The 13,875-nt window shown below is 41.6% G+C and overlaps 1 protein-coding gene across 1 annotated transcript; it reads right to left on the bottom strand.

Annotated features, from left to right (window-relative positions):
- Positions 1-9,102: 9,102 nt before the first annotated feature.
- LOC133547082 (membrane progestin receptor epsilon-like) lies at positions 9,103-13,832 on the bottom strand. The gene has a single exon (XM_061892885.1). The coding sequence runs from the start codon at positions 13,423-13,425 to the stop codon at positions 12,388-12,390; it is 1,038 nt and encodes a 345-aa protein (XP_061748869.1). The 5' UTR covers positions 13,426-13,832; the 3' UTR covers positions 9,103-12,387.
- Between the last annotated feature and the right edge of the window lie 43 nt (positions 13,833-13,875).

The raw sequence follows: 13,875 nt of genomic DNA, 5'->3' as shown, positions 1-13,875 counted from the left end.
TCTAAAATTAATCTTAATCAGGAAATATTACTAATGATGTTCCATAAATTATTTTTGTATCTTTTTCAAAAAGATTCGAATTAGCTAGTTTTTCTCTTCATTTTTTTCGGTTGAATTTTGAATTTTAAAGAGTCGAAATTGAAGATAAACTGTATTTGAAATTTTCATTTTCATTTTTTTCGTGTTTTCTCCTCTTTTAAACCATTCAATTAAGTGTTTTTTTCATCATTTATTCTCTACAAAAAAACGTCCGTAAAAGGAAATAAAATGTACGACGGAATGACAGACAGAAATACCCTTTTTTATATATATATATATATACATAGATTTATTTATTAAAGGTAAATTGAGCAAATTGGCTATTTCTGGCAATTTATTTCAGTGTGTATCAAACTGGTAGCCCTTGGCATTAATCAGTACCCAAGAAGTAGCTCTTGGTTTCAAAAAGGTTGGTGACCCCTGTATTAGACCATTCTTGCCAACCTTGAGACCTCCGATTTAGGGAGGTGGGGGGCTGGGGGCGTGGTTTGGGCGGGGGCGTGGTTAAGAGGGAAGGAGTATAATTCACCAACTCGAGTATTTCATATATATATATATATATATATATATATATATAAATATATATATATATATATATATATATATATATATATATATAAATATATATATATATATATATATATATATATATATATATATAAATATATATATATATATATATATATATATATATATATATATATATATATATATATGGGCTTCACGGTGGAAGAGGGGTTAGTGCGTCTGCCTCACAATACGAAGGTCCTGAGTAGTCAGGGTTCAATCCCGGGCTCGGGATCTTTCTGTGTGAATTTGCATGTCCTCCCCGTGACTGCGGGGGTTCCCTCCGGGTACTCCGGCTTCCTCCCACCTCCAAAGATATGCACCTGGGGATAGGTTGATTGGCAACATTAAATTGGCCCTAGTTTGTGAATGTGAGTGTGAATGTTGTGTGTCTATCTGTGTTGGCCCTGCGATGAGGTGGCGACTTGTCCAGGGTGTACCCCGCCTTCCGCCCGATTGTAGCTGAGATAGGCGCCAGCGCCCCCGCGACCCCAAAAGGGAATAAGCGGTAGAAAATGGATGGATTTTCAAGGCTCCAGTTATTTCAAATATTTCACTTTAAAATGTCTTATGCGGTAAATATTGCATAAATTATGCAGATTCCATATAAAAACATCAAAGGTTTTTTTTTGACAAAAGAGCATAAAACAAACAAAAGTTCAGACGTAAAATCGACAGATATACTGTATCTGAAGTTGATCTCGTAACTTAAGCGTTGAAAGTAAAAGAAAAACCTAATAAAAATGTATAATTTTCTGAGTGGGGCACCTTTTGGATCCCAAATATATTTAGTGTTATTGTATTTATCTTCTGCGATGAGGTGGCGACTTGTCCAGGGTGTACGCTGCCTACCGCCCGAATGCAGCTGAGATAGTCTCCAGCGACCCCCCGCGACCCCGAAAGGGACAAGCGGTAGAAAATGGATGGATGGATGTATTTATCTTTTCACTGTGATTACTCAAAAATATTAGATAATTAAAATCATTGGTGTCCTGCATTATTGACCTTTTAGGGCTCTAATTACTAAATACTGCATATTTCAGTTTTACTATAAAAAAACTAAGTTGTTTTTGACAGAAAAGCCATAAAACTTAATTTTTTTTAAACTTGAAGTTGATATAGAGATTTATTGTAAGCGTTAAATAAAAAATAATAATTTGACTTATTTTTTAACATTTTAATGACTGAGACCCTTTATGGTCCCCTGAACCCCAAAGGTAAAATACATTTTAAAAAATCCATATATTTTATTATGTTTTGAAAATGAAAAATATCAAAATGGCCCTCACATGCTTTATTTTTTCTGTGTGCAGCCCTCAGTGGAAAAGTTTGGACACCCCCGATTTACGTGGACAAGTTGAAAAACTTATTCGGGTGTTACCATTTAGGGGTAAATAGTACAGAATGTGTACTGTACTGTGCAATCCACTAATAAAAGTTTCAATCAATCAATCAATCAATCGATGGATCAATCAATCATCCCATTGGGTTGAGTTTGCTCTTGCCCTGATGTGGGATCTAAGCCGTTGTGGCTTGTGCAGCCCTTTGAGACACTTGTGATTAAGGGCTCTTGCAACTCACCTGGTCTTTCCCTGGTAGTATTTCTAACCTGTTTTATTATTTGAACCCTTTTATTCATAGAAAATTAAATATGTATGGTGTTTCTGAATCCAGAGGTTTGAAAGGTGGGGGGTGGCGCATATTGAAGCGTCCCGGAAGAGTTAGTGCTGCAAGGGGTTCTGGGTATTTGTTCTGTTGTGTTTATGTTGTGTTACGGTCCGGATTTTCTCCCGAAATGTGTTTGTCATTCTTGTTTGGTGTGGGTTAACACAGCGTGGCGCATATTTGTAACAGTGTTAAAGTTGTTTATACGGCCATCCTCAGTGTGACCTGTATGGCTGTTGACCAAGTATGCATTGAAGTGAAGTGAAGTGAATTATATTTGTATAGCGCTTTTTCTCTAGTGACTCAAAGCGCTTTACATAGTGAAACCCAATATCTAAGTTACATTTAAACCAGTGTGGGTGGCACTGGGAGCAGGTGGGTAAAGTGTCTTGCCCAAGGACACAACAACAGTGACTAGGTTGGCAGAAGCGGGAATCTAACCTGCAACCCTCAAGTTGCCGGCACGGCCACTGTACCAACCGAGCTAAACCGCCCGTAAATCATAGTGAAGTGAATTATATTTCTATAGCGCTTTTCTCTAGTGACTCAAAGCGCTTTACATAGTGAAACCCAATATCTAAGTTACATTTAAACCAGTGTGGGTGGCACTGGGAGCAGGTGGGTAAAGTGTCTTGCCCAAGGACACAACGGCAGTGACTAGGATGGCGGAAGCGGGAATCGAACCTGCAACCCTCAAGTTGCTGGCACGGCCACTCTACCAACCAAACTATGCCGCCCCATTCACTTGTCTATTCGTTAAAGCTACATATATTGTGTGGCAGAGCCGGCACGCTGTTTTATTGGAAGGAAAAGCGGGCGTGACGACAGGTTGTAGTGGACGCTAAAGGCAGTCTCTTAAAGGCACGCCCGGAGAGTGTTGTCCGGTTGAAAATCGGGAGAAATTCGGGAAAATGATTGAACGGAAGATTTTTGGGAGGTGCACTGAAATCAGGGAGACTCCCGGAAAAAGCGGGAGGGTTGGCAAGTACAAAAGCGACATCAGTGTGTAAAGGATATCACCACATGGGCTCAGGAACACTTCATAAAACCACTGTCAGGAACTACAGTTGGTCGCTTCATCTGTGAGTTAAATGTAAAACTCTATTATGTAAAGCCAAACCCATTTATCAACAATACCCAGAAACACCGCCGGCTTGGCTGGGCCCGAGATCATCTAAGATGGACTGATGGAAAGTGGAAAAGTGTTCTGTGGTCTGACGAGTCCACATTTCAAATTATATTTGGAAACTGTGGACGTGATGTCCTCCGGAACAAAGAGGCAAATAACCATCCGGATTGTTATAGGCGCAAAGTTCAAAAGCCAGCATCTGTGATGGTATGAGGGTGCATTAGTGCCCAAGGCATGGGTAACTTACACATCTGTGAAGGCACCATTAATGCTGAATGGTCCACACAGGTTTTGGAGCAACATATGTTGTCATCCAAGCAACGTTATCATGGACGCCCCTGCTTATTTCAGCAAGACAATGCCAAGCCACGTGTTACAACAGCGTTGCTTCGTAGTAAAAGAGTGCGGGTACTTTCCTGGCCCACCTGCAGTCCAGCCCTGTCTCCCATCGAAAATGTGTGGCGCATTATGAAGCGTAAAAAACGACAGCAGAGACCCCGGACTGTTGACCGACTGAAGCTCTACATAAAACAAGAATGGGAAAGAGTTCCAATTAGTTTCCTCAGTTCCCAAACGTTTATTGAGTGTTGTTAAAAGAAAAGATGATGCAACACAGTGGTGAACATGCCCTTTCCCAACTACTTTGGCACGTGTTGCAGCCATGAAATTCTAAGTTAATTATTATTTGCAAAAAAAAATAAAGTTTATGAGTTTGAACATCAAATATCTTGTCTTTGTAGTGCATTCAATTGAATATGGGTTGAAAAGGATTTGCAAATCATTGTATTCCGTTTATATTTACAAACGGGGTTTGTATATGATCATGACTGTGCACTTTAACAAATGTTTTTCCTCTATCTTTATGTGCGACCACCAGAGGTGTGGATTTGAGTCACATGACTTAGACTCGAGTCATGAATTTGATGACTTTAGACTCGACTTGACAAAATGTTAAGAGACTTGTAACTCGACTTAGACCAGATACTTGCCAACCATCCCAAATTTTCCGGGAGACTCCCGAATTTCAGTGCCTCTCCCGAAAATCTTCCGGGACAACCATTCTCCCGAATTTCTCCCGATTTCCAATCGGACCTGAGTGAGGACAGCCTGTCGTCACGTCCACTTTTCCTCCATATAAACAGCGGGCCGGCCCAGTCACGTTATAACATCTACGGCTTTTGGAGAGTGCACAACTGCACACACAACAAGAAGGAGACTATTATATATGTCTCCGTTATCCACAGGTTTATCTATAAACCCATAAAGTAGGTAGGCATGGAGCTATTTCTCAGCGTGTGTCTATTCCAGCTGGCACGATAATACACTGACACACAGCATCCTGATTCCCATCATGCATTGCTTCAAAACTACGGCAAGTAGTAATGTCGAAAAAATATACTGACTGAGAATAGAACGAGGTTGGATAATTCAACCCTAAACTCACGCCTTTCCTGCAAATGAAATTACACATTTGCTGCCCATACCTATGCTCCTTCAAAGGCTGTGCTACAGGCTGCAAAGCATTGCACTTTCGAATACAACAATGAGAAGAAAGCAGTGCTATGTGTGTGTATATGTGTAAATAAATGAACACTGAAATTCAAGTATTTATTTTATATATACGAAAAGATGCCCGTTGCTGGGGGAGTTGTGACGGCACAGAACCATAAGGGGGCAGTTGAGCTCTATGATTTATCCATCCATCCATTTTCTACCGCTTGTCTCTGTTGGGGTAGCGGGGGTCACTGGAGCCTATCTCAGCTGCAATCGGGGGGTAGGCGGTGTACACCCTGGACAAGTCGCCACCTCATCGCAGTATATATATATATATATATATATATGTATATATATATATATATATATATATATATACACTCCCCCTTTTGTGTCCACCGAGGCACTATCTTCCTTCTTTTGTTTCCTATCCTGGGTATAATCTGTTTGGCTTCTTCCATTATCCTTTTTGTAATATTTGTATTAAGTAGCCTAATAAATCTTGATAATGTCCTGTTTGTAATTTCTCTAAAGTGTTGGCAGTCTCTGTCCTTTGGTTTATGGTCATGTGAATAAAAAATTAGGAAGTGATGACTTCCTTTATTTACTTCCCACTCCACCTTTCCTGCTAACCCTTGCGACACTAGTGTTGAGTCTATTGCTGTTTTTTTTTCAGCTCAACTACATCTAATGGTTTACACCAGGGGTCACCAACACGGTGCCGAGATGAGTAGCCTGCTAGCATGTTCTAAAAATAGCTCAAATAGCAGCACTTACCAGTGAGCTGCCTCTATTTTTTAAATTTTATTTATTTGCTAGCAAGCTGGTCTCGCTTTTCTCGACATTTTTAATTCTAAGAGAGACAAAACTCAAATAGAATTTGAAAATCCAAGAAAATATTTTAAAGACTTGGTCTTCACTTGTTTAAATAAATTCCTTTATTTTTTTTACTTTGCTTTTTATAACTTTCAGAAAGACAATTTTTGAGAAAAATACTTGGGGATTTTTAAACACATATACCTTTTTACATTTTAAATTCCTTCCTCTTCTTTCCTGACAATTTAAATCAATCTTCAAGTATTTTTTTTTATTGTAAAAAATAATAAATACATTTTAATTTAATTCTTCATTTTAGCTTCTGTTTTTTCGACGAAGAATATTTTTGAAATATTTCTTCAAACTTATTATGATTAAAATCTAGAAGATCTGTAGAATTAAATTCAAATCTTATTTCAAAGTCTTTTGAATTTCTTTGAAAATTTTTGTTCTGGAAAATCTAGAAGAAATAATTATTCATCTTTGTTAGAAATATAGCTTGGTCCAATTTGTTATATATTCTAACAAAGTGCAGATTGGAGTTTAACCTATTTAAAACATGTCATCAAAATTCTAAAACTAATCTTAATCAGAAAAAATGACTAATGCTGTTCCATAAATTATTTTTAAAATTTTTCAAAAAGATTCGAATTAGTTAGTTTTTCCCTTCATATTTTTCGGTTGAATTTTGAATTTTAAAGAGTCAAAATTGAAGTAAAACTATGTTTCAAAATGTAATTTTCATTTTTTTCGTGTTTTCTCCTCTTCAGTTCAATCAAGTGTTTTTTTCATCATTTATTCTCTACAAAAAAACCTTCCGTAAAAGGCCAAAAAATGTACGACGGAATGACAGACAGAAATACTCTTTTTTTTTTTTATATATAGATTTATTTATTAAAGGTAAATTGAGCAAATTTCTGCAATGTATTTAAGTGTGTATCAAACTGGTTGGTAGCCCTTCGCATTAATCAGTACCCAAGAAGTAGCTCTTGGTTTCAAAAAGGTTGGTGACCCCTGGTTTACACAAACAAATTTTCTTCCCTCCAAAAATGCTTCCATGAAGTCATCCTTTCACCACATAGTGCGGTGTGCATCAAAGTGAACACACCGAATTATATTTCCACTCCAATGCTCCCCCTATTGTTTCAAATCGAATGGATCTGTCATTTCTTGCACAGATTCAAGAAGTTAAGCACTTTGAATTTTTCTTTATTATCCCATATTTTAAGTTATTGTGTTACTTTTAATATTATATAATGCATTTCTTATAATATAATGCCGAAGAACTACTTTTAGCGGCCGAGGGTGGAGTCGACTCTCTTGGTTGCTTTGTTGGGTCTGCTCCTCTCCCTGGCCATGCTCCCCTCACCCCCAAAAGACGATGGCGTGGAAAACCACAGAGTCTACCACAGTGTACATTTTGTTGTTGTTTTACTTTTGTGGCTGTGTGTAGAAGCGGCCAGTTGCCTAGTGACCACGTTGGCCGAGTGGTTTAGAGTGTCCGCCCTGGGATCGGTAGGTCGTGAGTTCAAACCCCGGCCGAGTCGTAGCCAAGACTATAAAAATAGGACCCATTACCTCCCTGCTTGGCACTCAGCATCAAGGGTTGGAATTGGGGGTTAAATCACCAAAAATTATTCCCGGGCGCGGCCACCGCTGCTGCCCACCGCTGCTGCCCACTACTCACCTCACCTCCCAGGACGCAAATGCAGAGAATAATTTCGCCACACCTAGTGTGTTTATGACAATCGTTAGTACTTTAACTTTGTGTTCTTTGATGTTTCCCTCTTAAAACAAATGCGTATGTGTGCTATGGCTATTAGGTTTTTTTTCTTCCTTTGCCCTAAGTCTGAACCCCCTCTCCAGGGGCCCAAGCTCAGATTACATTTTTTTTCTCCCTCCCCAGCGTTTACCTGTCCCTCACCTTTTTTGTAAGGGGCGTTGGAAGTTGGCTGACCCGTCAGCGATCCTGTTCTGTCTCCCTGTCATGTTTGATCCAGTTCTGTCTCCCTGTAGTGTTTGTCCGATCTTTGGGGGGGATTATCCAAGTATTTCTTGATTCTGATTCTTCTTTAATAAATATGGCATATGCCCCTTTTTGCCCATCATCCCTATCTTTACATATTGTTATATATCCTTTTATTATAAAGTTCAACTTTGGCTACAGCCATGTTTCTTGAGTACATATTACATCTGGTTTAATTTTCATACTATTAATAAATCCCTCCTGTCCGTTTGCTGTTAAACTTCTGGCATGTTTAAATCTTTCGATTAAGTTAAAATAATTATTTAGAATAAGTACCTCAGGCAGGTGTAAAAAAAACAAAAAAATTCGCCAACCTGTCACGGCACGGGCTTGAACTCGCTTTTCTCCGGCGGCTGGGTCTGCCAGCACTTCCGTTGGCAGCGTTGTGGGGGATCAGCAATCTGCACACATGGAACTGATGAGGGCGAGCTGTATAAAGAACAGAGGACCCAAGGATCCTTGCCGGAACTTATTAATTCGTTACCCTAGTAAGCACCCCTTGTCTGGTTTGTATCCTGCATATTCGCTCTTCCTCTTTTTTCCGTGTCTGATGTCCGTGTTGTCCTCCTGCAGTGCTTTCCTGAGTTCTCCTGCGATCCCCCGTTGTTTCTCTCTGTATTCTGGACTGCCTTCCTTCATCCTCGACCTCCGCTTGGACACGGACCTCTGACGCCTGGCCATTCTCCTATATCCGCCTGCTCACGGACCGCCTTCCAGCCTTTTTCCTTCTTGTCGTTCAACATTTGGTAAAACACAACACCCCAACACTCATCATACACATAGTCTTCCACCATACACCCCTTTGGATCTAGTTCCCACACGCCATTACCTTGATTTAAATTATATTGTTTATTATTGTATATATATATTTATATACATATAATAAATCATAGAGCTTTACTGCCCCCCTGTGGTTGTGTGCCGTCACAACTCCCGCAGCAACGGGAATCTTTTCGTGTCTTTCTCTTGATCTCATGGGTCTAAATTAAATGTCAATTAAAACCAACTTATTGGTTTATGGCCACAACTTTTTAATATCCAGGTGAGAGGAACAATTTATAATTTAGAACTAACTTTCATTAGCTCAGAGGTGATGCTCAACATGTCAATAGCTGCAACAGTGAACAACCTCCCTGTGATCACGGCGCCGCTAAAAGTCGTTATTCGGCATTCGCGCTCATAATACCGATATCGCTAATACTTGGCTAATATACAAGAAAATTTAGTATTTTTGGCACTTTTTGAATGGGAAAGTAGATGACTATCATTAGCTTCATTGTTAGCCACCTCGTACTTACCGTATGTGACAAGTTAGAGTGCATAAAAAAGAAATACGTATGTGCTCTTGTCTCAAATAAGGATAGCATTGATAGAAAAATGCGCTTTTATTTGGAATTTTCCCGACCTATCACAATCATTATGAGAGGTATGAGGACGGATGGATTAAAAAAATAAAATAAACATATATACAATTTCAATGGGAATTCCTCTATTCCGTCCATATAATCCATTAAAAAAACATCCAAAAACCGCCAACAATACTCCATTTACATTTGGTTACTTGAATATCAACAAGTTTTAGTGACATTGTTATTATAAATATTAACAAGTAATTAGTGATATTGTTATTATAAACGCTTACACAGACCAACTACAGTATTTAGATAGCCATTTAGGACCCGGAACTGGCAAGAAAGACACGAAAATTACGCTTGTAACCCCCACTCCGTTTCTTTGTGAAGATTATGAGTGATTCTTCATCTAAATGGGAATATATAAACATCCTGGCAGTCGGCGTCCTAACGACAGCAGACGTCGTACAGTAAGTGATGTTTTGTTATGTTGAGCTACTGCTCACTGCTCCCCTCACCTCCCAGGGGGCGATCAAGGGCGTTGGGTCGAATGCAGAAGTAATTTCGCCACACTTAGTGTGCGTGTGGCAATCTTGGTACTTTCACTTTTAATAAAGCAACAAGAGACAAATTCATCAATTCTCTTTTCTAAGGTAAATCTGCACAGCCGATATAGATCATCTACATCAACAAGAGGATTTGTCTGATTGAGGAAGAACATAAATAAATAAAAAAATAGATTTTTTTTTTTTTTTTTAATTAAGAATAGCGATTCATTACAAACATCTTTTGACACCCTTAATACTCATATACTTTCAACATCAAACAAAAAAATCCATAACATAACTTTATCATTACAATAAATTATTGTATTTTTCTTCTTAAAATGCTGCATGAAGAAAGGCTCAAAAGGATCACGTAGCCGCTAAAAGTAGTTCTTCGGCATTAGCGCTAATAATACCAATATCGCTAATATTAATGTCTGGACATTAAAATGGAGTATCGTTGGCATTTTTTGAATGTTTTCTTGAAGGGGAAAGTAGATGACTATCATAAGCTTCATTGTTAGTCACCTGGAAATAGTCTCAAACTGCTTTGAATTCCTTAAAAAGAAGAAAAGCGCTATACAAGTATAATCCATTTACCATTCACTGCCCCCTTGTGGTTCTGTGCCGTCACAACTCCCCCAACAAGGGGCATCTTTTTGTCATTCTTGTGATCTCATGAGTCTAAATAAAATGTCAAATACAACCAACTTATTGGTTTATGGCCACAACCTTTTAATATCCAGGTGAGAGGAACAATTTATAATCTGGAATTAACTTTCACCAGCTCAGAGGTGACGCAGCATCTCAATATGTCAATAGGTGCAACAGTAGACTACCTCCCTGTGATCACAGCGCGGCTAAAAGTAGTTCAGCATTAGCGCTTATAATAACAATATCGCTAATACTCGGCAAATGTTCATGTCTGGACAAGAAAATGGAGTATCGTCTGTAATTTTGAATGTTTTTTTTAGAGGACAAAGTAGATGACTATTGTTAGCTTCATTGTTAGCCACCTCGTACTCACCGTTTATGACAAAATAGAATGCATAAACATAAAAAAGTATAAATGGGTTATACTTTAAAGCGCTTAGACACTATTTCCACATTCACACACTAATGGCGGGAGCTGCCATGCAAGGCCCTAACCACGACCAATCAGGAGCAAGAGTGCAGTGTCTTGCTCGAGGACACCACGGACATGACGAGGTTGGTGGTAGGTGGGGGATCGAACCAGGAACCCTCAGGTTGCTGGCACGGCCACTCTACCAACCGCACCACGCCGTCCCCTATTTGTGTTCCTATCTCAAATAAGGTTTGTGATTGATTGTCCCAGCTTCTACCAACCTAGTCACGTCCGTAGTGTCCTTGAGCAAGACACTTCACCCTTGCTCCTGATGGGTCGTGGTTAGCGCCTTGAACAGCAGCTTCCGCCGTCAGTGTGTGTGAACTGGTGAATATGGAAGTAGTGTCAAAGCGCTTTGAGTACCTTGAAGGTAGAAAAGCGCTATACGTACAAGTATAACCCTTCCGCTTATCCGAGGTCGGGTTGCGGGGACTTCAGCCTAAGCAGGGAAGCCCAGACTTTCCTCTCCCCAGCCCTTCCCGGGGGATCCCGAAGCTTTCCCAGGCCAGCCGGGAGACATAGTCTACCCAAAAGTGTCCTGGGTCTTCCCCATGCCTCCCTAGCCGTCGGAGGGGCCCTAAACACCTCCCGAAGGAGGCGTTCAGGTGGCATCCTGACCAGATACCCGATACACCTGATCTGGCTCCTCTCGATGTGGCGGAGCAGTGGCTTTACTTTGAACTCCTCCCGAATGGCAGAGCTTCTCACCCTATCTCTAAGGGAGAGACCCGCCACCCGGCGGAGGAAGCTCATTTCGGCCCCTTGTACCTGTGATCTTGTCCTTTCGGTCATAACCCAAAGCTCCTGACCACGTGTCAGGATGGAAACGTAGATCGATCGGTAAATTGAGAGCTGTGCTTTCCGGCTTAGCTCCTTATTCACCACAACAGATCGATACAGCCTCCGCATAACTGAAGACACCTCACCTATCTGCTTGTTGATCTCACGATCCACTCCTCCCATACTCGTGAACAAGATTTTGAGGTACTTGAACTCCTCCACATGGGGCAGCGTCCGCTCCCCGATCCTGAGATGGCACTCCACCCTTTTCCGGGCGAGAACCATGGACTCACCCATTTGCAAATTTTTGGTTTATGCATTCTACATTCTAAGTACGAGGTGGCTAACTATGAAGCTAACGATAGCTACTTTGCACTCTAAAAAACATTCAAAAAGTACGCCATCGAGCCAATGGGAACTCGTCTACTCCACCCATAAAATCCAATAAATAAACATCGGAAAACCGCCAACAATACTCCATTTACGTCCGTTGTGTCCTGAGCAAGGCACTTCACCCTTGCTCCTGATGGGTGCTGGTTGGCGCCTTGCATGGCAGCTCCCTCCATCAGTGTGTGAATGTGTGTGTGAATGGGTAAATGTGGAAGTAGTGTCAAAGCGCTTTGAGTACCTTGAAGGTAGAAAAGCGCTATACAAGTACAACCCATTATTTACATTTGGTGACTTGAATATTGACTAGTTATTGGTGATATTGTTATTATAAACTCTTACGCGATTATCATCTCCCTGTAGGTTTTCTGTAGATCATAAACCATACATCTCAGCATAGCGGCTAACGAGTTTTATTCATCATCAAATGGGAGTCGAAACTACGAGATCCGATTAAGAAATCAGTGACTTTTCTGGTGTTTGTTTGCTACTTGATTCCCGTAAAGACAGTTGGCATGCCAAGAAAACGCGACAATGATTGAGACGATGGTGGCCTGCAGGAAAAGCATGACCCCATAGGTGGCTCCGGCAGCTGGGCCGGGGGGCAGAGCTACGGACCCGGCCAGGATGGCCCTCACCTCCGACTTGATCATGTGGAGCTCGTCCAGGATGGACAAAAAGGTGCAGCAATGGAACCACTGGTGGCTGTGACCCCAGATGTCGAAGTGACCAGGGGACAACCTCTCCGGGACCTTGCTGATGTTGAACCCGGCCGCCGCCAGCAGCCAGAAGCAGTGGCGGTAGAAGAAGACGGAGGCGGTGGAATACGGCGTTCGGATGAGGAGGCGGTAAAAGATGGGTGTGGACGACACCAGAAACGGGAGGAAGAAAACCAGGGTCCGGATGGCGTACCGATAGCGCCTCCACTTTTGGCGAGTGTAGCAGCAGGACAGGTGGCAAATAATGGCCACGACACAAGCACTGGGGATGTAGAGGGTCTCGAAGAAGAGTCGGAACTCCGAAGGCTTCAGGTCCCTGTCGGTGTTTATCTGGTCCAGCCCGGGCCGGGGGTGGATGTAGTAATGGTACGCCAAGGACGACCCCACCGTGTAGGCGCTGATGGTCCCGTAGTCCACGAAGAAGCAGACTTCTCTCACCACCAGCGACATGGAGTTCAGCAAGTGGGCGAAGCTGCTGGACACCAGCAGAGATGAAACGCACAGGAAGTAGGTCCAGAGCGGGTAGAAAAACGGGTGCCACCCGGACGGCGCCTCGTCCCAGTCGAAGACCTCGGCGAAGTGGTAGGCGAACACAAAAACGGGGAGGAAGTGAGTCCAGAAGTTGCCCGTCTCATTGGTGGGCCGGAACGCCGACAGGACGCAATCTCGGAAGCTGTAATTGGGGAAGCGGTAGCCGGTCAGGATGAAGTTCTCGATGACCCGGGGCGGCACATCCGAGTAACTCAGAAGAGTTAAGGGATGGTCGCAGTTGAGCAGCATCACGACAAAATTATTCAAAAAATAAAATTACTAACAAAAACTAAAAATGCCTTGTGGTCCAAACCGGGTCCCTGACCCTTAGTTTGGGAACCCCTTGTTATATTATTAAAATACATTTGTGTTTCTTCCGGTGCGGATCGACTGTACCCTTTGATCCCGTCCGAGGTTGTGTAATCACGTCGGCTTTACAGTCCACACAGTAAAGACAAAATGTCCAGGAAGGGGAAAAAATGGTCAAATCTTTTTACTTCACCCCGCTAGGACCGCACCTTCCACGGAGTAAAACCAAGGCAGGTTCCACTTGGCGTGTTAAAATTCCTCCATTCAGCACCGTTACAATGTTGCGGCATCCGCCGTTTCCGGCCATTGAATAAGCAGGACACGCTCTGACCTACAAGCGGGTGATAACACGACCTATTCCGGTTATGATTTTCAAAATAAAACGACTTG

Source organism: Nerophis ophidion, unplaced genomic scaffold (assembly GCF_033978795.1).
Source record: "Nerophis ophidion isolate RoL-2023_Sa unplaced genomic scaffold, RoL_Noph_v1.0 HiC_scaffold_60, whole genome shotgun sequence".
NCBI lineage: Eukaryota > Metazoa > Chordata > Actinopteri > Syngnathiformes > Syngnathidae > Nerophis > Nerophis ophidion.
The sequence above is the reverse complement of the archived record's forward strand: the minus strand, read 5'-3'. Positions and strand labels throughout refer to the sequence as shown.